The sequence below is a fragment of the Primulina tabacum genome, chromosome 8, assembly GCF_025594145.1.
Source record: "Primulina tabacum isolate GXHZ01 chromosome 8, ASM2559414v2, whole genome shotgun sequence".
Lineage (NCBI taxonomy): Eukaryota > Viridiplantae > Streptophyta > Magnoliopsida > Lamiales > Gesneriaceae > Primulina > Primulina tabacum.
The window spans coordinates 4,503,974-4,531,699 of record NC_134557.1 but is presented as its reverse complement, the minus strand read 5'-3'; the positions used below and the strand labels follow the sequence as shown (position 1 = coordinate 4,531,699).

Sequence of the window (27,726 nt, the reverse complement as noted above, 5' to 3'; positions counted from 1 at the left end):
GATCAAAATTTAAATATAAATCAAATAATAAATTATAAAAGAACGCGTGAATTAGTTTTAAATAAAAAAGTTAGTGGTCGATCGTCTCCAATCCACGTGAATCTTTCTCCGTTTCCCGCGCATAATCTGTGCTCCAGCATCTCCCCCCCAAATCAAGCAATAGAACCCTAAGATTTGATTTCAGTTCTTGAATCGACACAAAGTAACGCGACATAATGGCAAGCGATGTGGAAAGAGGAGAGGAGGAAGATGAATCGGTTAATCAGCTCCTGAGAGATCGATTCCGACTCTGCACCATCTCCATTGCCGAAGCCGAAGGTTTTTACTTTTCGATCACTGTAATTACTTCCATTATCTCTATATTCACGCGCATATGGAGTCAATTACGACTTATATAAACGTTAGCTTCGATGACAGCGTTCTTTTTGTCGGTTTTTTTAATGTTGCAGCTAAGAAAAACGGCATGGAAGTTTCTCAACCGATTATGGCCTGCATATCCGATTTAGCCTTCAAATATGCGCGTAATTATTGAGCTATACATCTATGTTTTTTTTTTATTTTATTTTCGACTTTGCTTCATCGCATTGCATTCTATTGGTATGGACTATGCACTCATAATAGATTTGTATATCAAACATGTGGAATGATTTATCTGGTGTAATGCAGTATAAACTTGTTTCCTGTAAGTGTTAGTTGGCGTGATTCAATATTGGGATAAATTGGAATAATTCTTGACATCTGGACGTACGTTCTGTTTTATGGGCTTTGAAAGAATTCCCTGGTGTGGCAGGACAGTATCAGGATTAGTATTACTAGTTTCCACATTTTCTTTGACTGTAATTGATGTCTAAACCGCTAGGGAAAAAATATTGATCGGAAATTACTTATGACGGTTCAATTATTATTGTTAGATATATAGCTTGAGCTATATGGTAGAGATAGTTGGTCAACATGACAGTTGTACAACAGCATTTAATAACTCTTGTTAGACGTAAGTTCCATATACGGAAGTTCTTCTTCTTCCTCTTTCAATTTTTTCTTCTGTAAAAAACTCTCCTTGAGATATTATCTTCAAATCAATTGATTATCTCCATCAATGGAGATGTATGATGATTCGAATTGAATCTTAACAATTATGCTGAAGGTTACTCGTCACAGTCGGCCAATTGTTCAAGCTCTTGTCAAAAGTAGCTTAAACCGATGAAGGATTCGCGAGGAAAGTTCGGTGTTTTTATGTAATCCAAGCGCATAATCTATGTGCCTGTTGATGTCAAGAGATCAAATTTTTTCTCATAAATTGAGTGGAAATTTTGGTTCAGAAGCTAAAGCTTTTCCCAACTTAGATGTCGAAGGATTAGAAGAATGATAAATATTGATACATGTGAATTCCTTTTTATATCTAAGAATCCCTCAGTTGACAAAAGGCTATGTTGACATCATAAGTTGATCAAATAGGATCATCAGCTTCATTAATTTATTCAGTAATGTTTAACATCATACTTCTTGAAAAGCAGAACAGTTAGCAAAAGACCTTGAATTATTTGCTCAGCATGGTCCTCGCAAGTCAGTGAGCACGAAAGATGTCATTCTTTCTGGTAAGATTCTGATAAGTTATATGAAGTGTTGTGCAATAATATTCAAAATCAACTTTGAAGTTTTACAATATTTTGTATGTGTCAACATTTTTACTGTGATTGTCCATTAATTTACTCACACAACTACATTGTCTGAAACCATGTATACTTCCATAGCTAGAAACTTGCCAAACTGATGATTTCGATTATATTATTCTTGTCTCACCCTCATTATGATATTTGAAGTTCCTGAGATTGCTTACATTTGTTTCAGCACATCGTAATGATCATCTTGCTGCCTCCTTAAGGTCCTTTTGCCATGATTTAAAACAAAAGATGCCTCAATCTGAGAAGAAGAGAAGGAAGATCTCGAAAAAGGAGGACAAATCAGCTGCAGAAGTGCTCCATATTGCTGATCCCTAGCTCAAAAATACTGGAACATTGTCCCTAGTCTCAACATTTTCTAGAATATTATACAGCTTAGACATATGTATTCTATTTGAATGTTGTAATGATAATTTGTGAAATGGCGTCTGATTTCATATATGCAGTGTACTACTAGCGAACCGGTTGTATATTTTTTAAATTTTATAATTTTTAAATAATATGATACACTTATAGAAAATATGCCAAAATCAAAATTTTATTAAATATAACTCAGCAAATATTTTAATAGATAAAATATAAAAATATGAAAAATATTAAAAAAAAACTATTACTTTTTAATTATTATTGAATATTTGAGTTCGTCTAAGACATTCACTTATGATATATATATAAAAAAAGTCTGGTTGTAAATTTGATCTTATTTATCGTAAACCCATTATCAGGCCAACAACTCGAATGTTATAACATAGTTGAGATCAATCGGGCTTCTAGGATCACATTTTCAAATTTCTAGAATTTTAAATTTTAATTTCCCCCCTACTTCAAATATCAAATAGACCATTATTAATATCTCCTATCATTTATAGAAAACAAACTATAGAATAACTATTTAGATCTTTTGGGCTTTGGTTTATTTTCTTTTTTCTTTTCTAAAAATTTTATGGATTTACACTCCACTTGTTTGTTTATCGCATATATTTGATTTGTTTGTTTTGTCTTAATTTTCTTAAACATAATATATCTTTCTTCAACTTAATAATTTAAGTATGAATTGCTAATTACTAAAAAGTCCCGGTCTCGGGTCGGGTCTTTAGGCCCACCGAGGGTTCGAAAACTGGCTCCCGAAAGAACTTATCACGATTCCCGCCTTCTCCTCCAGTTAGCGCGTATCGGTCTACCAAATTCACCGCAGAAATTGAAGAATCTTTTTCGAAGGAAGAAAATGAGAGGGCTGCCGTTTCTGAAGAAGCCCAAGATCGAAATTGTGAAAACAGAAGATGAAGAAGAAGAAAATGGGGATGGAACAATGGAGGAACGGATTTGGAAAGAACAAGAAATAGCACTAGTAGCCCTTGCTGAACACCGTAACAAAGAAGTCGAGCAGCTTCGTGAGCGCGTTGCTTATTACAAGTCCCAGGTTTTTTACTTTCTCGATGTAATTCTTTCAAGAACAATTTTTTATTACTCTTTTGTTAGATAAAAGAATTTTTTGGGGATTCTGAATATTTAAACGTGTGCATGTTTTGGTTTTTCTTGTTGTTTTATTAATGTACGCTGTAAAGCTTATTCATAAATCTTTATTTATGGGAAGTCACCAATCAATGAACTTGATTTGCATGGCGACTTTATCATTCAGATTATATGCAGATCCAAAGTACTAGTGCCATTTTGTATAATGCTTGATGAAGTTAAAGATAAGTGCGATGCAGGTGCAGTGATTTCAATATTGAAGATTCTTTTGTTCCTTGAGTAGTGATTGGTACAACATCGTGACGGACTGACAGTCAAATATCCAACATTTTCAGGATAATGATTGGTGGACAAAATGTTATAGGAAAGTGTGGGCTGTGATCATGTTCTTCCGGATTCAATTATTGGATTATTAGCACATCTAGAGCTATTTGGCTGGCCACCACTAATCATTACCCTGATTGGTGCTGTGCTTTAACACATTGAAATTTTGTGGAGTAACTTGACTTGGAGCATTGCATGATGTTGGTTACAATCATTATAGTATGTTCCAATTTGCATAGTGGGAGATCATTTTTATTTTGATTGTTGAGGTCCAAGTTTTGCCTCTTGATATGATGCCTATAAAATTCTCAAAATAATATTCCATTCACTTAACAATATTGCTATTTAGATGCGGTAGGCAGCATGGTTTCTGCAATCACATGGTCAGTACCATTTCCATCAATAAGAAACCATTGATTGATGACTTTGTTTTTCGCTGCAGCTTGATGAAGCATTAACGAGGTTGATGGATGCACAAACTGAATTGTCTCGTCATCGTGGACAGGAAATTTCAATGGCCTCAGAAACTTTTAGAAATTGTATTAAAAAGGTAAAATTAGAAAGTTTAGCGAGTCCTGCCAACGTGATCGGTGATTCTGCCCAAAACCAGTTTCTGTATAAACCACAGCTGTTTGGTGAGGATTCGATTAAGTCATCCGGAGATGATCATAGCATTGAAGGAAGATCGGCTAGTTTTTTATGTAAAAATGGGGATTCTTCTCGAGGAAATTGTCACTCTAAACCACAGCTTGTGATTCCTTCTGTGAATCCAAGAATGTCGCATTCAATGACCATGAAAGAATCTGGAAATAAAGTTAGTGGCAATTCTGCTGCATTTCCTACTGCATCGATAGCCACTCCAATTAATAGCAATGGAAAGCAAAATGGAGGCAAAGCTCGTAAAACATCTACGGAGCAAGAAAACGTGGAATCTCAACCTAATGGAACAAAAAGGAAGCATGGTAATTGCTATGTAACTTTACATATTATGTATCATTCGGGTTATACTCTATTTGATCCATGCATTACCAAAACCACTTATTCTACCATAACATATGCAAGGTATTTGCACAAGGCTGGCCTTACAAGGAAAACCAAACAAAAAAATCGAGAATAAACCAGTACATGGATAAACATAATTTACGTGAAAACCTTTCGTGTTTCAAAAGGAAAAATAGCTGCTGCGGCAAAAGAATTTTTTATATTATAATTATAATGAAAATAATGCATCTAGCACACTCTCGTGCCGCAAAATATTCTCTTGTTTGTTAAATTTTTCAGTGCTTTTAGAATTTATTCACTCTGTCCATAACTGATTGCTTGTAATATTGTTTGACGTATTCTATAAAATTGTTATGTTCTCAAAAGTTTGTAAAATGACGCCATTTGCTTACAAGTTACGACCTCTATCGTTTAGGGTAACAATGTGAAAGCATCAAAATCTTCACTATTTGAACTCATATTTAAGTTTTATGCCCGTTCAAATGAAGCATTTGAGCTTGATTGGTGGGTTTTATTTAAAGTATTTGACTTGCATCCTTGTTCGGTGAAATTTGGATCTGAGTGTGATCTGGTTGTTTTTAAAGCTTCACATTATCGAATGATATCATAGCTAGTAAATAATAATATTCGCGATCATATCTTTGTGAGTACAGAGCAAAAAGAAGATAAAGACTTGATTCCGTCGATAGGAAGCATGGCTTCATCACAAAGATTCCACTGCCAGGCCATTTTTTTATCTAGTGAACACAAAAGAAGGCTGAGAAGCCTTGAGCTTTGTCCGACAAATGATAATTTATTTGTGACCAGGTGATTTGATCTCCCTGATTTTTCACATGTATAACAAAAATTATAATTGATGGAGATCATGGCCCTCTTGAATTCACTAATACAAACTAGGGTCTAGGATGTGATGTTGGTTGCTCTGTGTGAAAGAAGAAGAAAAAAGAGTGAGGCAACAAAATAATGCTTTGTAGTTTTATTTTGATGTTGTGCATAATTTCAGTAGCGTTGCATGTGCCATTCGTTCAATACTTCACACATTACCTGGAATGCATATTAGTAGCTGTCTTAGCGCATATGTAAGGTTTGAGTCAGAAGGAAAGCATCGCTCTTTGTTACAATTCATCTTTTTGGAAAGTTCACAATAGGCAACCGCTCTCTCCACTTCAGAATTAACTATGTTTGCTAAATGTATACATCGAGTTCACTACAAAGTTGAGAGTGTTATTTTTACTAACATATCTGTTAAGTTCACGAAAAAATTGAGGATCAAAACTATATGATTTTGAAAGATTAATACTACCGGGATTAAATCTTGAAGTTCAATGTTCTATATTGTACCTATCTTCTTTTAATAGTTTTCTGTTGGCAGCATGGTACAGTTTCTCATCAATCATATACGTTTAATGCTTCTTTTATGTCAAGTATTAATATTATTATTGCACTATAGCACAAAAATTAGCATAAACAGTTGATGAGCTCTGCATCATGTTTCAAGTGCTCTCTTCAATTTTTTCCGGGGGATTTTTTGTAGCTTTCTGGTTCATCTGTCTGATTTGTGTCCGCTATACTATCAAGCTAAAATTTTTGCTCTTTGTCAAACCTAATATAAATTATATATATCTTGTGTAATTTGTTGTACACTTTGAGCAACTGGATAAGTTGGATTGACGGACATGGTGGTATGCATGGTATCTCAAAAAAGCTTTGTGCTTTATGGCATGTTTAGTTGTTGTCGTATTTGTCTTTGATATTGTATGTTTCATACATGCCTAATTAGGGTAGTATGCTCAATTTTCCTTTTCAGTATTGCCATGCTTTGTCGATTTTATTGTTTTTTCTTTGTCATAAGTATAATTTTGAATGTTGCATCAAATTAAGAAATCCGACCATATGTGTCGGTAAATTATCAGAAAGAGAATGCAATTGCATCCATTGCTTTTGGCCATGTCTTGATTTGAACATCAGATTATACTTGTTCTTTTACTTTTTTTACTTATTACCTCATAAAGATAAGTTATTTACAGACTACCATGCACTGAACAGTACAAGAATTGGTTTTGCCATTTGCATTTTTTAAAAATCTTGTTTACTGTTACCATTGCAGATTGCAATTACATATGACTAAAATCTAAAATCTTTTGGTTTTAAACTGCCTCATAACTCTCTTGATGGTATTTCCACTTAATATGTTTGAATGGTTTGCAGCGCGTTGGATGGAGTGGTTAATCTGTGGCAAATCCAGGGGAAAGGGTAAGTGTTATTGGAATAAAATGTAGTCACATCAAGATCTCTTTGATCTCATACTTTTGTTCCTCGCTTCATGATGCTTTCAGTATATGCATTTCAATCATAACTTGGATACTAACATATGTTTCAGACTTTGATTGTTTAGCATACATCTTTCCGTTATTACTTGGCAAGTGATGAAGGTTTATAACTTGAATTGAACTCTTAATATAAAATCGTGCAGTGCCGGTGCCGATCTTGTAAGTACTTCTGAATGTCAATCAAACAAGCAGAGGAGATGGCCAGAAGATATATCTTGGCATCCACAGGGAAATAGACTTTTTTCGGTTTATACTGCAGATGGTGGGGATTCTCAGATATCAATCCTGAAACTGAATGAAGGAAACGAGGCAAGGATCTCAAGTTGTGGCTATTATCCTGTAATGCTGTTATTGTAAACTGTATGTGTTTGCGCAATACTTTAGTGGCAATTTAGTCACAAATTTTTATGCACTTTATATTTAGTTACCATCTCTGTGAAGTCAACCTCAGTTTCAGTTTTGGTTTTGTAGAGGACACGTGTAAGCTTTCTTGAAGACAAGCCTCACGTTAAAGGCGTAATCAACAGCATAAACTTCATGCCATGGGACAAAACATGCTTCGTTACTGGTGGCAGTGATCATGATGTAGTCCTTTGGACCGAACATGAGAAGGAAGACTCATGGAAACCTAATTCATTACACAGAAGTATCCATACCAGTGCTGTAATGGGGGCTGCTGGCTTGCGGTATAAGAATGTTGTAATGTCTGCTGGTGCAGACAAAAGGATTATTGGATTTGATACGACATCTGGGACAGTTGTTTACAAGCATCAGACTGAAAGCAAATGTATGAGTGTTCTAACTAATCCATGTGACTTCAACCTCTTTATGGTTCAGACAGGGTGAGTTTTCTCCAATCTTGTATTAATACGCCATTTTATAATTTTTTTCCCTGCCAAGCATATGGGACTGTATTCCAGGCAAACCGCCTGCCGACTCATTAAAAACCCATCTTGAGATTGTTTTGACTCGCATGGTTATTCAACTTGAGTAACTTGCCAACCTAGGCCAACTTTTTTTAATTACTATCTGAAGTAGTAAACTAAATCTGATGTTTGTGTTTGCAGGACCCCAGGGCAGCAGCTGAAACTATTCGATTTCAGAACCAAGACAATGGAGATCCATAGTTTCGGGTGGAGCCAAGAGAGTAGCGAATGCCAGTCGGCCCTCATTAATCAGGCATGGTCTCCAGATGGTGTATACATAACTTCTGGCTCGGCGGATCCCGTGATTCACATCTTTGACATCAGATACAATGCTCAGAAACCATTGCAGTCACTCCGAGCCCATCATAAACGAGTCCTTAAAGCTGTGTGGCACAACACTCTCCCTCTGCTTGTTTCCATTGCTTCTGACTTGAACATTGGATTGCACACATTTATCAAATAATCTTAAACCTGCCTGCCAATTGATGCTGGCATATGCTAGCTTTGAGCATTTAAATCAATTTATACAATCATTTGTAACCCTATTTTTTGAATAAAAATTATGCTTATTTTTAACTAATTGAGTGATCACATAACGTATAAAGCAGTTAATATGATGAAATCAATTTATTGAACCTATGGTTCAAAGAATATGATTTAGCAAATTCAAAAAGTCATAAATAATTTAATTTAATATAAAATAAGAAACAATTAATAAATACAATACTTCTGATATTTACATTTTAAATATTTGACACATGTGTTGTCCAAGTACATGAATTTTATGGATTGCCAATGGACCCCTCAACTAATTAATTAATCACGATTGCCTACCAATTACATATGATTTGTCACGTCTAGATATAAAGGTTTATATATATATATATATATATATATATATGTAATGGTAGGGAACTATATATATATATATATTTATCAGATTTTACTGTTTCCTGGGTCGGACCCTTTTATTACACATTATCTTGGTCTAGGAGCATGCTTAAATATTTGTAATTAGTCCACTTGTAATAAATTAAAATATATATGTGAAATATCTATATTATATATTGTTAAATGTGAAACTTAATAATAAAGTACCCTAAAACAAAACATAATGAAATATTAAATATAAAAATCTCCTTTTATCATTATCTGAAAAATTTGGAAAAAATGAAACATGATCTTGGAAGCAGACATGGTGTTTGGGTAATGGACATGAATGTTACACGAATAATGAGGGGATGTATTTAATTGGTCAAATGTTGATAATAATTGATAGTGACGATAAAGGAAACCTAACTTCAGCAGACACAATCATAAATATACCACTTTTGTCCACAAAAAAAACAGTAAAAATAGAGTGCGTTCCCCCACGCCTCTCATCAAACTAATCTTTTACATAAAGCATGCCTTGAAGCGCGGGACATCCCAACAAACTTCCACCTATCATGCTTCTCAATCCAATTTTTTCATAGCATGGCACGGTCTCACGAATCTTTATATGTGAGACGGATCAATTTTATCGATATTCACAATAAAAAGTAATATTTTTTCATGGATGACTCAAATAAAATATTCGTCTCACAAAATATGATTCCGTAAGATCGTCTCACACAAGTTTTTGTTTTTTTTACTCTTTTCTCCTAAATTTTACATCATATCCTAATTATCGGTCATTTTGAAAATATATACTTTCTAAATTCACATGAGTTGAGTCCAAATTTTATTGGTCTCATGTTATGATTTATTAATTTAGGAGGATATGTGGAAACTGATATATTTTTTTAATGTTATATGATATATTATATTTTTATTAAGAAACATTATAATTTTGGTCTTTTATATTATTATAACTTTCGAAATTTGATAATTTTAGTTATTTTTCTTCAAAGTGCAGGTCACGATATATACATATTTGTGTCACATCGATAAAGAACTAAAATCTCAAAACATAGCCGAATATGATGATAAGGTATAATTCCAAAATCACAACAAGCCTATTAAGTAACGGACAATTTTATTGATACTTAATGTGATCGAATTAAGTCAACTCAACTACAAATTAAGATTGAATTACATATATATAGAGAGAAATTCACATAATGAAGTAGTAAGTGCGAATGACTAGATATAAGTTAACAAATTGGACTACAAAATATTGTCCATGTTTCAAGAAAAATAAGGGAAAACAAAGGATCCATACAAATCTAAGCAATTCAGTTCTTTTTGGTCTTTTCTTTCTTTTTTCCAATCTATTTTCTCTACTGGTATCACTCTCCCCCAAAATGCACAAAAGATGGGCTAAAAAAATGCCCGAGATGATCAAGAATCCCACAAAACAACAGCACACAATCCCTCAATATTCCAATACTTCACACACAAACTTAAAAACCCTCCCATGCATATATATACATACATATATATTGAAAATCCAATCTATTAATTCCTCCAAGGGTAAAATCTTGGTGTAGACAAAGGAAATGGAGTAGGGTTTGGGCTGTGGGTGGAATCTATGTTAGTGGGATTGCCATTCTCCGGCGCGGAGGCAAGTCGTCGGCGTTCGCAAGACGGGCACATGGTGAGGGTGGTGGCCATGTAAAAGGGGCTAGAATTAGGAGTCTTGAGAGCTCTCAAATCTTGCAACTCTTTGTGGAGCCTTGTGTTCTCTTCACTCAGAGTCTCGCAGCATCTCTTCAAGTACTCGCAATCCACTTCGTTTTGCTTCAACTTGGTCCTGCATACGTGCACACATGTTAATTAGTGCGTGTTTACGTGACATGAAATTATGTATACAAGGATGAGAGAATATCCACAAACCTCGCTCTTCTGTTCTGAAACCAGACTTCTACCTGTCGAGGCCTCAGATTAAGCTGATTTGCTAGAGCAAGCTTTTGCTTCTGCAACACGTACAAATTAATTAAGACTTGAAACACTTAATTTAAATCTGTGTATGACAAAACGCAGCCCATTAAAGATGAATGGTTTTCCAAGAAAAATCCAATCTTTTTTAATTTCTTCCCGTAGCATGTTTGGAGCTGAATTAAGCTTGTATTTTTGTTTTCACACACTGAGTATAGTGACTCACAGGATTGAGAGTGGGGTGTTCTTTAAAGCTTTGTTCGAGAAAAACAGACTGTTGCTTGGAAAGTCTGAGTTTTTTTCTTGTGCTGCCATCATCGTCATCACTTGCTCTAAACGATTCTCTCTCGTTTCCCGTGGCTTCAAATTCTCTCTTGTTACCAAAATCCATCTGGAACAGTGATCCCTCGCTGTTCGCCGTCGAGGCTTCCTCCGCGGACGCCGGTAGTCTGTTCACGTCCAACCGCGTCGCCGCCGGTGGCCCTTTATTCCTCGACGAATCATTTTCGGAACTCCCTGCAAAAACCCACAAAGAAATATGTATTAATTCTAAACGAAAATAAATATTTCTCATCACGAAAAATAAAAATATTCACGACTACTGTACAGTAATCACATAAAAACCATTAATCACCAGTAACAGATTTCATCCATATATCAGACAAGTTATTAAAATACCATTATCAGAAGACCAAGGTAAGGATTGATCAATATGCGACGAAATCTGGCGAGGAACTGGAGAAAATGGGAGAAGATTAAGCTGAAGCGATGTTTCCCCTTGATCACCATCACTACCAGTACCAACTCCTGATGATGTATGATCATCATCTTCTTTTTCAACATTTTCTTCATCAGTTTCTCGAGCTTTCTCCATTTCTTGATTGAGGCTCAAATCCATTCCCAGGTTTAATCCATTACTTTTCATGATTTTGGTGAATCTCCGGGCCTCTCGAGTGCTGTTTTCTTGCAAGAACTTCATGGGTTCTGATGCATCTCCTAAGCGCAAGCCTAATTCCATAGCTCATAACAAAAATTAGAGAGAGTTGGGTTAAGGAGATGAAGAGAAGGAAAAGGTTTTTGGATTGAATGAGTGGAAAGAGTCTTTATAGAGAATTTGAATAAAATGGTAAAAGAATTAATTTGAAAAGGGAACAAGTAAAAGAAGTTTGTTCCAAATTGAAATAAAAAACCGACGTGAAACGATTTGATCATTCAATTTTGTGAGACATATATTCTATTTGGATCATCCATTGAAAAATATTAATTTTTTACATCAAATATATTATTTTTTATTTTAAATATGGATAAAGTCGACTTATCTCACGAATAAACGTTCATAAGAATGTCAAAGAAAAGACATGATCATATATAAAATATAATATATAAATGAAAAAGAATAAGTTAAAACATCATAGAAAATAGGAAAATATACCCTTTCTGCTTTTTATATTTAAAAGTTACTTCATACATATATATGTATTTCTCAGTAATGATTATATGCCTTTCACTTTTGCTCCTTTTTAAGGTTTTGTTGTGTGAATTATGGAGCATTAAGAATAATAATAGCGATGATTAGTATAATGAGGTTGTTTGACCGACATACTTATGTTGACAAAGAGCACACGTGAAAGTCTCCCATTTTTATGTGGTCATGCCAAGATTTTGGGGGACCATTATTAAATTCCATTTAAATCTCTCAAAAAAAAATTTTTTTTTGTACTTTATTTATTACTATAACTATTCACATTTATTTTTGTCTGTTAAATAACTAAAAAATTAATATATATATATATATATTATATATAAATAAACGGATCAACCATGTTTATATTTATAGTAAAAAGTAATTTTTTTGATATAAAAAAACAATACTTTTTAATGTGTGACTGAAATAGAATATCAATCTCACAGAATTGAAACGAGTTGTCCTGTAAAAATATTGAAGAACGCTGCGAAATTCAAAAAGAATACTCACTGTCTTGCCATCCGTGATTCATGCTTTATTGCATATCATTCACACTCTAAATTATTATTCTAAAAATAAATAAGTACTTTTTTTTTTTGCAATTAATATTTATAATAATTCCAAAAGCATGACATACATTGAACATGGCTTCATGACTTTAAAATTTAAAGAGATGATTTGATCTATAAATATATATGCATAGCTTGGCCTAACATCACCCTTAAAAAAAAAAGAGGAAAAATAATAAAGAAAGAAACTAGATTTAGGGATGCTTTATAATTTTTTTAAAATATTTTCAATTATTCGACCACCAAAATTAAAAAGAGAACCACAGATAATCAAATAATATAGTTTTTCTAAAAAAAGTTTAGAGGATGATCATTTTCATATTCTTTCTATTTTTCAAGAGTATTATATTTGAATCAGTCAAATTAATTTGTTCAAAAATTACTAATAAAATCTTTTTTTTTAAGGAGCGAGACAATTTTTATTTGGTTAAAATAAAATCTTAGACCGCAGGTTTAATAATTATAAAAAGGGTTATACATTATGATCTTGATTATTAAAATTGGTATAATTGGACTAAGAGTAGGTCTTTTGTGAGACGGTCTCATGAATATTTATATGTGAGACAGGTCAACCCTACCGATATTCACAATAAAAAGTAATACTTTTAGCATAAAAAGTAATATTTTTTCATGGATGACCCAAATAAGAGACTGATTTCATAAAATACGATCCATGAGACCGTCTCACACAAGTTTTTGTCATGGACGAAACTCCAAAGTGCTGTCATCTTGTATATGCAATAATTGTAGCAGAGATCTTTTGCTTTAATTTTATTTTTATGAGTCTTTGTCACACAATCCATGGCCGGTGGACACCAAGTCCAAAAACTGCAGACAGTCAAAATAAATTAATCAACTCGAAAACTTCGGTACTAGAATTTTGCTTACAAATTGTGTGGGTTTTATGGTTGACAAAAGTCAATGTTATGTTGGGTTGGATTCGGGTTACATCTGCTTCGTATGGCCCAAACGTACTAGCCAGACCTTTCTCAACCATAAATATCTGCGGAAAAATTTGCTATGCATTCATGTTTAGGTTTGAATTATGAATATGATGCTGTATGTCAAGAAAAAGGGATTGCACGCGTAATTGTGCATGGGACATGTTAATAAATTTTACCAAGAAATAGTATCCCATATGATAGAATGGACGATGGAGACCAGAGCAAGCAAATATTTGTAGGATCAGCTTTGTTAGAGACTAGTTTACAGGACAGTACTGTCTGAGGTATTACGTACATATTTCATCGTTAAAAATGTGATGGTATAATCCAGACCATGGATGAAAATTTGTTTCAAATATTTTATAATTCTATAATCTTCTCCTTTACAAGATGAAGCAGATGAAAATGAATGGAAGCAAGTAAGATAAAGAGGGGGGGGTGTCCTCTCACTCCACCGTTGCACCAATACCAATCCTAATCCGCCTGAGCGCCTCCGCAACAGGAACGTCATCCAAACCACGCCGCTGCCTAACACTCTCCACCCTCCTGGCTTTGGGTCTCGGTGGCGTCTTTGGACCGGATTCCAACTCGCACGCAATATCCCCATTCCCATACACGGGAATCACTGAGCTGTCCGACACCTCTCCCTCGCAAACCGGGCATTCCTTTGACGTCGAATCCACGTAATTCATGTGATAAAAGCAAGCCCAGCAAAACAAGTGTCCGCAACAAGTCACCACAGGAATCCTCGCCGTCTCCGAGCATACGTTGCAGTCATAGAAACATCCTTCCTCCTCAGACACAACAACGTTGTGAACCTCGCCATCCATCTCCAACGCCTTAGCCACCAAAAGACAGCTATCACTTTTCCAACGTTTCCCCCTCTCAGTCATGTCATTATTGCTTGGTTGGAGCTCATGCCGGCGCCGTTTAATTGCACGACCTGTAACAGCTTCGAGAAAACGAATTCTATCGCCTATTTCGCCACTACAAGTTTCCGGTTCATCCAACGACGACCCCGTACTAGGAACCTTGAGCAATGGTGAATCCGACGACTGTCGGTCCAGATCAAGATCCATGACATCGTCACTCATCATCGCATCGACAGGAAAATCCTTGTGTTTCCTATCAAGAATCCTGCTTTAATTGGCAAAAGAAATAACCCAACAATCAGTAATCGAACACTAATTAAATCAACAATACCAGGGTTCATAAACCCAGAAATCAAACAAGGAAATCAAAATGATGATGAAAATAACATAACCACATACAATTTCGTCGCCGTTTGGTGACTGAATTGGAGAATTTCAATAAAGTCTCTTGCCGAGAGAAACTGTGAGGCAGGCGGTCACTAATTGCCTTTATACCCTTTTTAATGGATTTGATGGAAATTGCACATATACCTATTTGACTTTCCTAAAACATATTATTTTTATCAATCTTTATAATTATGACAAAAACTTGTATAAGGTGATATCACGGATCGTATTTGATGAGATGAATCTCTTATTTGGGTCATCCATAAAAAATATTATTTTTTATTGTGAATATCGATAAGGTTGACACGTCTCACATATAAAGATTCGTATGATCGTTTCACATATAAAGATTTGTGAGACCGTCTCACAAGAGACCTACTTATCTGTGAGACATGTCAACCCTACCGATATTCACAATAAAAAGTAATACTCTTGATATAAAAAATAATAATTTTTCATGTATGACCCAAATAAGAGATCTGTCTCATAAAATACGACCCGTGAGACCGTCTCACACAAATTTTTATACAGTAATTGATGATTAATGCGTATCAACCAAATTGTCAATAAATAAGAAATGGCTTTTAAGTATCATCTCATTACATTTATTTTATTCTATTTCTCGTTCTCTTAACATTTAAAATATGACATTTTTAATGTTTTTTGTGGTGCCATGTCGCAATACATATACATATATATATACATATATATATATATATATATATATTTTTTTTTGATTACATGCTAACCTAAAACCACTATTTTCGGTACATATTAGGCAAATCTCCGGATTAATATAATAACATATAAATTATGTTAGTCAAGTAAATTACACTAAATAAACTATGTATGCCAAACTCATCCTAGAAATTATTGACAGAGAAAAATTAAACTCCAAAGCTTTGGTCAAATGTTCACTTAATCCACTAATTCAGATGAAAAATAATTCTATATTGATGTTATTATTCGTTGATTTTGTTGATTTTATGATTTCAAACTGTAAATTTTTTTAAATTAAAACTTTTACAAACACAAATCAATATTAACTAGAGTAGCACACCTCTTATCTATTTTAATAATAATATTATTATTATTACAATTTACGTTATATGGATGTAAGTCACTATATTCTTTTTTTTAAAGCACTATAAATTTAATATTGAATATTATATTATAAATATAAAACATGAATTAAGTTGATTAATTTTTTTAAAATCATGTATTGTATGTCTTGTCCATCTAAATCATATCGGACAGATCCAGTGCGTATCGACCAAACCGTCAGCTGTTAGAAAAAGCGCCGCTATCATCTGAGAACACTGAAATTACGAATCTAAGATCGTGTTTTTGCGCTCTTTAATAATCGGAAGAGTAATGACGGAAAACGGTAGAACAACGCCGCCGGAGGTCGCCGCCGACGCCCAGCTGTTTGGGCTGCTCTCCAATCTTCTTCAGCAGGTGCATCAATCCAAAAAATATGTGGAACTTGTTTCCGCATATATCTTTATGTGTGTGTGCGCTTTTGCCTTTCCGTTCCGCTTTTAGGTCTCCAATTAAGGATGTTTAACGATAATTGGACTAGATTGGATTATTGATCGGGGACATAATTTTGATAAATTTTGTTGTTTTAGCTGCGGGATCTGTACAATGGGTTAGTTTCCGCATTATTTTATTAACCTTGATCCAATATATCCATGTTAAAGCCAACATCTTGTTGAGTTGAGAAAATTAAGCAGATAGTCATACTGATACAGCTCTTATTTTTATGGATACAGCTCTTATTTTTATCGTGATTTATATTTGGATTTTGGTATGTACGAAATTACTTTTGAGTTTCACTCTATTTTCTCTTCTTCTTCTTCTTCTTTTTTTTTTTTTCACTTATCGCCTTTTGTAAGTTTTTTCCTTCGAATTCTATTATTATTGTATTCATGGTTGAAAGAGTCTGATTTTTAGGAGACATTGCTTCTAATTACCATCGATCAAATTTAATGAGCATACTCTGTTTGAAAACTAGAGAAAACCTAACTCAGGTGATTTACGCCAACTTGACTGCAGTGTACATGAGAAAGCTGATGGCATATAAATAATTTTGTTTCTTTTTGTGTGGGTGGGGGGTGTCATGTTTTGATTACAAGTTCCCAATTTGGCATTAAGGGTAGAGCAGATTTATTGTTACAAGGCTTGGGGCTTCCACATCTGTCTGATGATGCTGTGTCCCTAGAGAGGCTCTTTAAGATACGAGACTCGTGCCAAATATGCAGTCAATGTAACTGATATCGTTGCATTGCATGTTACAGAAAATTTGAAATGATGAAAGTTGTTGTTGTCTTCCATGCATGTCATGTGATGCAAGCTTAGTTTATGGATCTGGTTTGCAAAATAAAATTGGAGTTAGTTTTACGGCTTCTTGAACTTGCCAAGGAACTGGTTTATGCATAGGATAGGTCCATTATGCTTATATGTTAAAGAAGAAGAACACGATCAAAGAATGGATGTTGAATTCGAAATATCCTAAAATTAATGCATACGTTACTACAGTTTATAAAATTGATGCATATAGCTTTGAATGTCTGTAGATCGATAAGCTTACACAAGTACAGTACAGTCAAGATGAGTGCAATGCAAATTAGTTTGATGCCTGTAGCTTTCACTGCCTTCTTTGAAGGAGTGCTATGCTCAAACCAAAAGAAACCAGTGTATATGTGCAATTCATCTGCATATCATCTTATGTGGTGCCATATTTGATGTTGATTTTAAATTAATTCCTGCTCGGCCTCAGTAAATGTGAAATTAATTAAAACGTGTGAAATATAATCCATATAGGACCTCATCTCGAAATGTTTGGTTCTATCAAATGATCAATCATATGTATTGTGCTCTGTTTGTAATTAAAAACTTTCATCAATCTCCGATTAACTTAAGTCAGCTTCCGTTAGTCCCTCTTTTTCTCGTGGAATCTATATTTTCGCATCTCACGTGTTCTTCTCTCTTATATATGTATGCGAAAGTTTAATTCGGTCATTTTTCATATTCACCTCAATATTTCTAGGTAGAATCATTAACCAATCAAGAAGAAGTCGAGCTGCGTGCCAAGATCGAATCCCTGGGATTGGAGATAAGGAAAGTTCCCCCCAAATCAGCTCAGCATCTTAATGAGGTAGTCAAAGATCAGTTGCAGAATTCTTTTGTCTGTGTAACATTCTGTGATACATGATAAGTCGTGATTCAATATGGGATTATTATCTTGTCCATTCAGATGGAGATAGCAGAGGAGTTGGACAAATTATCAGCAAAACTAGACGATGTAGATGAGATGATATCCTCAGCAATGGCTTCAGACCCACAAATTAAGAATCTCTTAAGCAGCACAGCCGATGTTTGGATTCCTGTTATTACTGCAACATCAGATGAAAGGCGTAATTTTACTTCCACGGTCAGAGAAGAAAACAGTAGCGAAGACCAAGGGAAAGGTTCTGCCTAGCAATTGATCATATGGCAATGGATTAATTTCTCCCTTGCAAGTTAAGTCAAGGATGATACTCATACTGAAATGTCGAATCTCACAAATTACTTTTGATATTGAATTGGTTAAACGAGAGTTCAAGTATATTCTAAAGTTTTATATGATTATGCGAACACAATAAAAGATATGAAGATTGCGTAATAACATTCTTTCGTACTTTTTTTTTACCTATTCGGGAACCTAAATAAGTTTCTTGGAGTATAACAAGCGGAATTAAAATTGGACTTGAGTCTTCAAGTTTTTTCCCCCATTTTACGGTATTTTCTGTTTGGGGTACGTCCTACGTCCAGAGAGTTTTAAGCGGTAGAGATTATTTAAGTTGTAACACATTAAAAGTTGCTAACCGTGCGTTCAAAAGTTAAAAATATTAAGCAAGCAAAATTATAATAATTTAAGAATTTTTGGATGGAAGGAAAATTCCAGCGCTAGGACAGCTTTCAATGCATAATTTCAAGAATACATCTATCCAAGTCGATATGAAGGTGTATCCCTTCCGATATGCTGAAATCGTATGCAGATGCACGAGTATATTGACTCTTCGCGCCACTGGCTGAATCAGGAAACCTGGTGTATAAAAATGTGGAATTGGCCTGTTTTTGTACCAAGTAAATTGAAATTTTCATGCATTTGATGGCATTCAAACTTTGGGTAGTTCTACTTCCCAAATCAACAATCTAACGAGAAAAAACTTGTAACATTTCCGATATTAAATTTGCTTTTCACAAGCTTTATTATTAAAATTGTTGTGATTCCGCCTAGTCTTGTGAAACTCGTGAAACTTCAAGCAGAAGCCGCTTTCTTGCAGTAACTTTCAATCCATTCCATTGTCACACTCTTCGGCCTCTCGAGGGGCAATCCCAGGGCTCGATCCCATATAAGCTAAACGACATAAAACAGTAACAAAAACAAATCTAAATTTCATTTTCACATGGAAAATAAAGGATACTAATAAGAAGAAGCCTGTATGAACAGAACCTGAGCACAAATGCCAATAGCTCTTGACACACCAAAGAGAACAGTGTAATATCTGTCGAATAATAGAAAGATTGTTACACGCATAATCTGTCTTTTTTTTCCTTCGGGTAATTATTAAAACGGAAGGAAGGAGATCTATTCTTTATTGGTGATAATGACATTTGTACCTTGCTTCCGTTAGGCCATAATGATTAAGCAACACTCCACTGTGGGCGTCTACATTGGGCCAAGGATTTTTAACCTACAAGAGTCGGATGAGGGAGAGGAGAATATCAGAACAAGGCCAGCATGAGAGGCTCAGAGGTTCATCAAGAGTATGGTTCAGCAACAAAATTCGAGCACGAAAAAACTATTCCAGAGTTAAATCTAGTATTAAACATAAATACAGTCATTTTGCGGCAGTGGAAGATGGAATAGAGATTATATTTTCAAAACCACATCCGCAAGATGAACGTGTAAACAGGAGATTGGCTTACTTTTGTAATGAAAGTGAAAAGTAGGGAAAAAAAAAACTATTTTCACTATTCAGCATGTTGCAACTTCCACCACCGAACCTAATTTTGATATTGTAGTCCATTCAAGTTGAAACTCTACTCCATCCTCCTAATTAATTTGACTTCTAATTTATTTTGAGGTTATATAGAGAAACTCAATCATACGCCCAGATGGTTATCACTCTTGGCTTGCATACAAGAAATTTCCCGTTGTAGAATAGTCACCACTTACCTTGCCTAGCTCCAACAATATAGGGGGCACTACTTCATAAAGATGTGAAACCTACATGTTAAGTAAATGAAGGAAAACAATTACACAAAAGAACGAACAATTTCGAGCCTCAAAAGATTACATGTTTTTAAGGCTAAAGATAAACCAGTTTGAATAGTGGATCATCAGGCAAGTGCTTCAGGGCGAATTCTCTCTGGCATGTGTATCTTGGATCTGTCTTGCGCAGAACTCCGTGGCCAAACCCAGGAACAACCTTCAATATCAATTATCAATATCAGATGAGAAATTCACATTAAAGATATTAAAATTAGGAGATTGAAGCTTTTCCATCATTCCTATGTTCTTGGCTCTCCAGCTCACTGCTCCCCTCCACCCAAATAAAGGAGAAAATACAAAAGAAAGAAAAGCTAAAGAAATTATAAACAAAATAAGCATGGCAGATATGATGAAATTCGAAAACAGAACTTAGTACTGAGGTACAAAGACACGTGAAATTCTTAAATAGTGAGGAACATAGACACTGTACATGGGCACATATGTTTCAGTGTATGTGTCTGAAACTAAGACACAAGACTCCTTTGGTTTACAAGACTATTTGACCAGCTTTAACGATTGTTTCATTTTTGGGTTAGTATATCATGTCGCTTTTAATCCAGATGACATTAGACAAGGTATGTATATTGTATTTCTCTTCCCCCAAACACAAAAAAAGTTATTATAAAAGTCCAAATGAAGTCATATTTCATCTTGGAAAGTTCAAGTTCATCACTGATAAAGCTAATAATGGAGATTCCGCTATTAATTCATAAATAAGATCACCTGAGCTTCGATTATTTTTGAGCTAAAGTGGCAAGGTAAAGAAAATAGCGTGTCTACAGATAGGAAACCGTAGCTATTTTTAACTCAAGTAAACAACAATGAGGAATGAAAAGAAAATTGAGATCAAACGGATCTACAGTTTAGTTATAATCTAATCATAAAATACAATACAAAGCAAATTGAGACAAACAGGAAGCCTGCTAGCACGCACACGTTCACACAAAACGAGATTAACAATTTCAAGAATATTCACATACTACCTTGCCACTGTTCAAAGTTTTCCAAACATAGTCTTTCAAATTTTCCTTGCTAACATTCTCCCCACACTCGTCTACCACTAATTTAATCCACAGTAAGACCTCCTGCAAAACCAAAGAGAGTAGCCAATGTGATATTAGAATGTCTGTTTGCTACCAGAAAAAAAGGAGTTCACAATATAGAAATTTTTTAAGAAATGCAATAAAGAAGAAAGAAGCCAAGAAAACACAAATAGAAATTGATTACTCATGCAGTGTAATAGCCAGATCAAAATGCTCAGCAAGCAGACTAAGGGGTACTAATCTAACCCATGTAATGCAATACCATATGCTTGAAAGACAATTAATACATACACTATCAGAACGTGCAAAGAGAACATGGGAAAAATTGAAAACACAACCTATTCTCGTAGAGATTTTCAAATACTATTTATGGACATTTTAATTCTCTCTTTTCTTCACTGGCCTTCTATGAAATAACGCTCACGACCTTGAACTTTTGTGTATTTCATGGGATATGGACATGAATTATGGCCTCTAATTTTCATCAAAATCTTGAAGTGACAGGCTAAAATTCAGTTGAACAAATCAGTTTCATAATTAATAGGTAATGTATTCAAATCAATTTGATGGTCAAATAGCAAGCATAAATCTTTTTAGAAGTTTCTTTTTTCAGAATTATCACAAGAAGAAATTAAAATTGAAGTGCATAGACCACTTAACTGTCATAAATGACAATTAAGCAAGGCATGCCGACCCCCCACAAAAATATAAGATACACATGGGGACAGAAACATTTTAACACCTGATTAGCCAAGCCATGAAGTGGACCAGCTAGACCGTTTAATGCAGCAGCAAATGACAGATATGGATCCGAGAGGGCACTCGCAACCTGACGATGATGAGATAATTTATCGAGCAGTAAACAAAAAGCAATGGAACAAAGGTACATTGCACAAAATTTAATTCCTAAATGTCAGAAAAGATAAAAAAAAATACCAGGTGTTCATTAAAAATCATTTACATATGAATCATTGAAAGAGAAAACCACTTACTAGATGACCAGTATGGGCACTAACATTACCACCTTCGTGATCACTGAACAAGTAGCACAGATATGGTGTATGTAAGCCGATTCAGAATCAGTAAGCAAAAATGCATGTCAGGGTATAAATTACTCAACACACCTATGAATTGTGACATAAAGCCTCATAAGCTCTAGCATGGATGGATCCTCAAAGCCCAACATGTGGGCGAAATTTCCACCATAGTCAAGGGAGTCATCCATTGGTATAATTTCACCATTCTTATACATCCTTCACAATTTCAAACAACATTTACATGAAAACGATGCATACATATAATTAGTCAACAATATGGATCAGATGACTTTCAATATTTACAGATACAGATATGCATGCAATTGCAATAATTAATGAGTTCAATCACCCAAGGTTAAATTCCAACTATCAAACCTGCGGTAGACATATGAAGCTACAATGGGAACTTGAGCAATCAAACTAAGGGAGTCTTCATATGCTGGTTCCCAATACCTGAAGGCCAAACGAGCAGCATCAGAATACAAAATGGAGCTAAAATCAAAACACGATCTTAGGAAAAAACTCACAAATCAGAACAGAAAATCTTAGGAAAAACTCACTTAGATTTGTGGATCCCTTTCTCATATGCCTTCTGAAATTCACTTTGAACCTTCATGAAACATGTGAAAGTGAATTTTCAGTCACTGAATTTTTAAATAAGAACAAGAATCATGAAATGTTTCCATAAATTAATACTACAAAATAAAGAAACATAATCATATATTGTACTGAATAAAAATGTCTTGAACACAAAAGAAGAAATGATTTAAAACACATCATATAGAAAAAGCCCAAGAGAGTATTTAAGTGGCACGAGCTACTGATGCAAAACTATTTCATTGGCAATCATTTTCGATCGTCTTGCCAAAGCATATATTAACTAATAGGCTATTCCATCACCTGAAACTAGTTGCCTAGATAGCTAGCACAAAAGTCAGCCCAATCATAAGTATTACCAAAGAATATGTTGAGCTCATAACTATGAGAAACCAAATCCCGACAACCTTCCTTCCCTCGTCAGATCATTTTACTAAGATCACAGGAATGACAAAAGTTAAGCCACTAAGTCTACGAGCCAAGCCATCTTATTAACGGAAGAAGAAACTATCAGCATTTAATCAAAAATTAAATTTATCCAAGAAATCACTGAAAAGCTTTTTGTACTCATACGACACAACAAAAAATGAACTATGTATCATACATATCCGAGTGTCTTATTACTCCCACAAGAAAACTTCAGACCAGCTATATTACCACAAATCTGCTTCTTTTCTTTTGCTCTCTTAGTTTAGCACTATTATTAGTATTACCAAATAAATCCAAAAAAATTCAGGATATCAAGACCAACTATGAAACATAAGTCATGGCCAAATAAATGACCCGAATAAATATGGCAATTCATCAAACCACCTGAAGAGCCATGACACCAGTTGTGAACTGAGTCATCGGATGAGAAGTAACGGGTAAGGCATCAATTGTTTTGTACACATGATCTGCAATCAAGTATGAGAATTCAAAGATGGAATAATTTGCCTGGCACATATAAACATTATAAACTTCCATGAAGACAGACACGAAAACTTCAAAGATAAAAAAAGAGTGCGATGAATAAAAATAACACAGCAAATGAATGAAGGAGCTTTTTCTCATTGAAAATCCATTTTCATAAACAAAAAACTTGATATAATTGGATGAAATGATTAGGCATCTCCTATCATGAACGGATTTTAGAATTTAATGTATACACAAGGGAGGTGTATTTGAAGCATGTCTTATGTGAGATCATAGTATAAGCAGTTTGAGGTAAATTTGTGAATTTAGGAACCTGGGACTGTAGCACGACTTCTCAGATCCTTTGACAACGAATTCACTTGTTCTTTTGTCGGAACCTAAACGAGGTTAGTAAAAAAACAAGATGATTAACTTTTAAACATAACAGTAGAGCATAGAGGAAAAGCACAGCAAGTCAATCAGAAGGTCAACAGCAAGCCAACTTCTAAGCAGTCGAGAGAACGATACTATAAGCTAACTCAACATACAAATTAAATAGACAATACTTCGCTTTCCAGGACAATAAAACAGAGATTGGAAAATGCACGGAGAGAGTTAAGAAGCTAACCTTCCCTGTTAAAAGTAGCCAGAGGAGACCCTCAGGCAATGGTTCTCCACCAGGCTTTACAGCAGGTAACAACTTTTGACATTCAGGAATAGACAAACCCCGAAAACGAATTCCCTGAATGAATTGAACAGTGATACACATTAAAAATTAAACAGTAAACGACCTACTACACAAGGAGTTGCTAGTCCTGCAAGCCATGAGCCTTACATATTCAAACTGCATGAATATGTTACAATCTTAAATCGAGTAAGTATTTACCTCTTCTGGGTCAAGCAACGAGGTTTCCCACAATAATCCGGTCATTCCCCTCATCCCACCAAGTACCTTAGAAAATTTGCAAACAACTCAATTATTTCATGCTCCGTCAACCTCCCTATAAAAATAAATAACTGGAGGAAAAAACAAATGAAACAAAAAACAGACCATATCAACTGTGATGTTTCCCAGATGAACCTTTCCATGTTCAGACTTAAGTTTTTTTAGGCGATCCTGCGCAAAAAAAGGAGGGTGCAGTTAACATCACCACACCAAAATCCTTTGAGACATCGGTAGTTTGATCAATTCATCAAATAAAAAAGAAAAACAATCAAACAAGTGTGCAAGTACATGGTCAAATATCTGTCCACCCGTTTTCAGTTATTTTAAATCACATTTTACTAGTAAAAGTACCTGCTGTTCTGGAATCAACTCCTTCAGCTGAGAATGGAGGTCCTACAGAAGGCAATAGCAAAACTAGCATGAGTACCAATTAACTTAGTTTTCAACATGAAACCAAAACAAGGTAAGGATCAAAACACTTGGTAATGAGTGGAACTTAAAATAATATTATGTGATTCCTGGCCCGAATGAAGTGCAGTTTCTTCCAGGATCACACACCGTCAAAATTTAGGCATGGTTTTTCCCTCTACAATAGTCTGTCCCAGTGTGTATATCATACCACTAGTTTTGAAGATTTTATCATTTTAAAAAAGTAACCCATGCCAACTAACAACCCCGAATCACTATAGGATTCTTCCTAGAAAGGAAATGATCTCTACGTTAAAAGTTTCAAGTGGCTCTTAACTATCCATGTTGAGTCATAGATAAATGAGCTCCATATCCACTTAAAAACCTGAACTTTTCCTCCTGACCATACCTAATGGGCAGATTAAGCACAGGAGAAAACAAATTCAAATTTTTATCTTCTCGTTCTTATCCTAGCAAACATAAGCTTCAAATCAAGTAAGATAACAATAGATTTTACAAAACAAATTAAAGTTGAATTTTATCCTAAATTGTTTCTTAAAATTATACTGCTGAAATTGGAGCAACAGATGCCTGAATACCACAGAGATCCCAAAAAATGACTGATAACTGTGACAAATCAATAAAATATCCACAACAGAAGATCCTCTCAAGTTCAGAGAATCATAGGGAAACTGCAAATTAAATGATTGACAGGATGCTTACAACATCGGAAGAGGTTTGGATTTGAAGCCAGCGAACAGAAGTGCTGAGACCTGGCTGCTGAATCTTTTGTTTATACAACATGTAATCACACCAATTCGGTCACATAAAATCAAATTAAATCAATTATTTCACATCTTCTGTACTTTGTACATGAACACAACTGATAGAAAAATATAGACAGCAGCGAAGTCTCTAAAAGTACTTACGGCTCGTGAACGCAGCCTGGATAATAGAGAAATGCTTTTATAGAACACCATTGTACACCGAAACCAAATTGTACTGCATCAAATCAGTTATTACCAAAAGAACCAATTACTTTACAAAAAATGACTGGAAACTAGCACATATAATCTCAAACAGAACCACTATAAAGCTTCAAAACATTCATTCATTATGACAATTGAATGTATGTAGATTTCCATCAGATGAACCGAGCAAAAATAGAAATATGATTTATTGAACATAAAATCACCCAGACGCTGACTCAAAAGAATCAAATAATTTCCATGAAAATTACCACATCTGAGCAGATATTACCACGCATGAACCACTATAAAGCTTCTAAATATTCATTTCAAGACAAGAATGTTCAGAGATTTCAGATCAGCTGACCAAATATAAAAATTCGAAACTACTAACCTGAAAATTCCACATGATTACCTCGAAAAATGACGAAATTCAAATGCCGCTATTTCAAATCATCGCAAATCACAAAGCAATTTGCAATCAAATGTGACTAAAAGAATAAGATATTAGAGCACAATAACCACTGTGCAGCTTCTAAACATTTGTTTCAAAAATCGGATTTACAAATACGTTCATCAGATCAGCTGAACAAAAGTTATCACCTAAAAATTCGTCCAGATGCTTACCGCGAAAAGCGAAGAAATTCAACGTGCAATACTTCGAAATGGCGAGGTGGAAAAAGCAAGAGACGAAACGCAAATGAGTACTATATTGGCCAAATCGTGCGAGTTATGAACGAGTAAAACTGTAAGAGTAGACTTACTCCTTGATGATGATCAACGGGTGGCGATTCTAGTATAGTGTAATACTATTCTTGTTGTTTTTGTTCTGTTATGCGCCTGCCTCCATTTGACTTCCAAAAAATGAGGATACAGTGCGGTAAAATCGCGCTGATTGTGACACGATTTTGTGAATGTACTAGAAACGTGGTGGGCTTCGGGGTACAGAGTAAGGCAATCAATACACATGTAATATATATGTATATACACTTCAAAGTGAAGTTTTCGTTATTTTATTCTATTTATATATTTTTTAAAAAGGCTAAAAAAATGGAGGGAATGATTTTGTAAAATAAATTATACATCTTATGATTATAAAAGAGAGTCTAACTTTAAATGTGTATATTTATGCAACTAAAAATAATATACTATTTAATTTAATTTAAAATCATAAAATGGTTGAATTTTATATTAAATATATATATATACGATTTTAAGTTCACCTCTATTAACTAAATTTATGGAATAATAAAATTAAAAATAATATTATTTTAAATCATAAAATTTGTTATAAATAATTTATTTTGTTCGAAAAAATAAAATTTATCAGGTTATATGTACTTCTTGAAAAAAAAAGAGAGAAATGTTTGAAGATTTGTGTAAAAAATTTATATTTTTCATTTTCGAATATCATAGTTAGGTTCTGAATTTGAAACACAATGTTTCTAAAATCTCTCATCGCGAGTGGATAAATTAAACTTATCTTATTTAATACATAAAAATAAGACATTTTTAGATAGATACATAAACACATATTACCACTTCATCGTATGACACATGGGAAATGAAAAATAAATCAAACATAAAAAGTGATACTTGCAACAATTATTCGAGACTAGACAAATGTATGATATGACTCCATAAATAGAAAATATGAAAAATAATATAAATTCATTAACA

General features: G+C 34.3%; 6 protein-coding genes across 12 annotated transcripts; 3 read left to right on the top strand and 3 right to left on the bottom strand.

The window, feature by feature from the left end:
* The first annotated feature begins 70 nt into the window (after positions 1–70).
* Positions 71–2,158, top strand: LOC142554442 (protein MHF1 homolog). Its single transcript, XM_075665110.1, has 4 exons — positions 71–318; positions 450–521; positions 1,515–1,595; positions 1,849–2,158. Exons 1-4 carry the CDS (start codon positions 216–218, stop codon positions 1,995–1,997), a joined length of 405 nt encoding a protein of 134 aa, XP_075521225.1. The 5' UTR covers positions 71–215; the 3' UTR covers positions 1,998–2,158.
* A 608-nt stretch (positions 2,159–2,766) lies between these two features.
* On the top strand, positions 2,767–8,264 carry LOC142553166 (uncharacterized). Of its 2 annotated transcripts, XM_075663202.1 has the most exons (8): positions 2,767–3,099; positions 3,919–4,026; positions 4,105–4,438; positions 5,132–5,285; positions 6,687–6,731; positions 6,952–7,117; positions 7,280–7,650; positions 7,876–8,264. In XM_075663202.1, exons 1-8 carry the CDS (start codon positions 2,905–2,907, stop codon positions 8,195–8,197), a joined length of 1,695 nt encoding a protein of 564 aa, XP_075519317.1. In that variant the 5' UTR covers positions 2,767–2,904; the 3' UTR covers positions 8,198–8,264. The 2 variants fall into 2 exon arrangements, with proteins under 2 accessions (XP_075519317.1, XP_075519314.1); XM_075663199.1 differs by having other exon boundaries at positions 2,773–3,099; positions 3,919–4,438.
* A 1,570-nt stretch (positions 8,265–9,834) lies between these two features.
* Positions 9,835–11,703, bottom strand: LOC142554441 (homeobox-leucine zipper protein HAT1-like). The gene is made up of 4 exons (XM_075665109.1): positions 11,272–11,703; positions 10,820–11,109; positions 10,552–10,631; positions 9,835–10,468 (listed from the first exon to the last, which is right to left on the bottom strand). Exons 1-4 carry the CDS (start codon positions 11,609–11,611, stop codon positions 10,174–10,176), a joined length of 1,005 nt encoding a protein of 334 aa, XP_075521224.1. The 5' UTR covers positions 11,612–11,703; the 3' UTR covers positions 9,835–10,173.
* A 2,186-nt stretch (positions 11,704–13,889) lies between these two features.
* LOC142554439 (uncharacterized) lies at positions 13,890–14,911 on the bottom strand. Its single transcript, XM_075665108.1, has 2 exons — positions 14,843–14,911; positions 13,890–14,708 (listed from the first exon to the last, which is right to left on the bottom strand). Exon 2 carries the CDS (start codon positions 14,666–14,668, stop codon positions 14,018–14,020), a length of 651 nt encoding a protein of 216 aa, XP_075521223.1. The 5' UTR covers positions 14,669–14,708; positions 14,843–14,911; the 3' UTR covers positions 13,890–14,017.
* A 1,193-nt stretch (positions 14,912–16,104) lies between these two features.
* LOC142553165 (uncharacterized) lies at positions 16,105–18,523 on the top strand. The gene is made up of 3 exons (XM_075663198.1): positions 16,105–16,288; positions 17,883–17,990; positions 18,090–18,523. The coding sequence occupies exons 1-3, from the start codon at positions 16,205–16,207 to the stop codon at positions 18,312–18,314; spliced, it is 417 nt and encodes a 138-aa protein (XP_075519313.1). The 5' UTR covers positions 16,105–16,204; the 3' UTR covers positions 18,315–18,523.
* A 370-nt stretch (positions 18,524–18,893) lies between these two features.
* Positions 18,894–26,952, bottom strand: LOC142553163 (citrate synthase, mitochondrial). 6 transcript variants are annotated; one of them, XM_075663194.1, is made up of 21 exons: positions 26,811–26,927; positions 26,674–26,704; positions 26,008–26,080; positions 25,802–25,864; positions 25,022–25,063; positions 24,776–24,841; positions 24,611–24,676; positions 24,353–24,466; positions 24,059–24,122; positions 23,644–23,726; positions 22,794–22,843; positions 22,609–22,686; positions 22,321–22,449; positions 22,189–22,231; positions 21,939–22,025; positions 21,137–21,238; positions 20,203–20,310; positions 20,058–20,108; positions 19,499–19,572; positions 19,332–19,383; positions 18,894–19,235 (listed from the first exon to the last, which is right to left on the bottom strand). In XM_075663194.1, exons 3-21 carry the CDS (start codon positions 26,056–26,058, stop codon positions 19,137–19,139), a joined length of 1,422 nt encoding a protein of 473 aa, XP_075519309.1. In that variant the 5' UTR covers positions 26,059–26,080; positions 26,674–26,704; positions 26,811–26,927; the 3' UTR covers positions 18,894–19,136. The 6 variants fall into 6 exon arrangements, with proteins under 6 accessions (XP_075519309.1, XP_075519308.1, XP_075519310.1 ...); XM_075663193.1 differs by having other exon boundaries at positions 26,674–26,753; positions 26,811–26,887; XM_075663195.1 differs by lacking the exon at positions 26,674–26,704 and having other exon boundaries at positions 26,811–26,952.
* Between the last annotated feature and the right edge of the window lie 774 nt (positions 26,953–27,726).

Bases quoted from the DNA above. Each gene is read 5' to 3' on its own strand.
- LOC142553165 (XM_075663198.1), top strand. From the start codon at position 16,205: ATGACGGAAAACGGTAGAACAACGCCGCCGGAGGTCGCCGCCGACGCC. The intron at 16,289-17,882 runs GTGCATCAATCC...CAATATTTCTAG, and splicing joins TCTCCAATCTTCTTCAGCAG to GTAGAATCATTAACCAATCA. The intron at 17,991-18,089 runs GTAGTCAAAGAT...TTGTCCATTCAG, and splicing joins CAGCTCAGCATCTTAATGAG to ATGGAGATAGCAGAGGAGTT.
- LOC142554439 (XM_075665108.1), bottom strand. From the start codon at position 14,668: ATGATGAGTGACGATGTCATGGATCTTGATCTGGACCGACAGTCGTCG.
- LOC142553163 (XM_075663195.1), bottom strand. From the start codon at position 26,058: ATGGTGTTCTATAAAAGCATTTCTCTATTATCCAGGCTGCGTTCACGA. The intron at 19,384-19,498 runs GTACAAATGTCA...ATTATTCGACAG, and splicing joins TATGGCCTAACGGAAGCAAG to ATATTACACTGTTCTCTTTG. The intron at 19,236-19,331 runs GTTCTGTTCATA...TATGTCGTTTAG, and splicing joins CTATTGGCATTTGTGCTCAG to CTTATATGGGATCGAGCCCT.
- LOC142554441 (XM_075665109.1), bottom strand. From the start codon at position 11,611: ATGGAATTAGGCTTGCGCTTAGGAGATGCATCAGAACCCATGAAGTTC. The intron at 10,632-10,819 runs GTGAGTCACTAT...TACGTGTTGCAG, and splicing joins AACACCCCACTCTCAATCCT to AAGCAAAAGCTTGCTCTAGC. The intron at 10,469-10,551 runs GTTTGTGGATAT...GCACGTATGCAG, and splicing joins TTTCAGAACAGAAGAGCGAG to GACCAAGTTGAAGCAAAACG.
- LOC142554442 (XM_075665110.1), top strand. From the start codon at position 216: ATGGCAAGCGATGTGGAAAGAGGAGAGGAGGAAGATGAATCGGTTAAT. The intron at 319-449 runs GTTTTTACTTTT...TTAATGTTGCAG, and splicing joins CTCCATTGCCGAAGCCGAAG to CTAAGAAAAACGGCATGGAA. The intron at 522-1,514 runs GTAATTATTGAG...CTTGAAAAGCAG, and splicing joins TTTAGCCTTCAAATATGCGC to AACAGTTAGCAAAAGACCTT.
- LOC142553166 (XM_075663199.1), top strand. From the start codon at position 2,905: ATGAGAGGGCTGCCGTTTCTGAAGAAGCCCAAGATCGAAATTGTGAAA. The intron at 5,286-6,686 runs GTGATTTGATCT...AATGGTTTGCAG, and splicing joins GATAATTTATTTGTGACCAG to CGCGTTGGATGGAGTGGTTA. The intron at 7,118-7,279 runs GCAAGGATCTCA...TTGGTTTTGTAG, and splicing joins AACTGAATGAAGGAAACGAG to AGGACACGTGTAAGCTTTCT.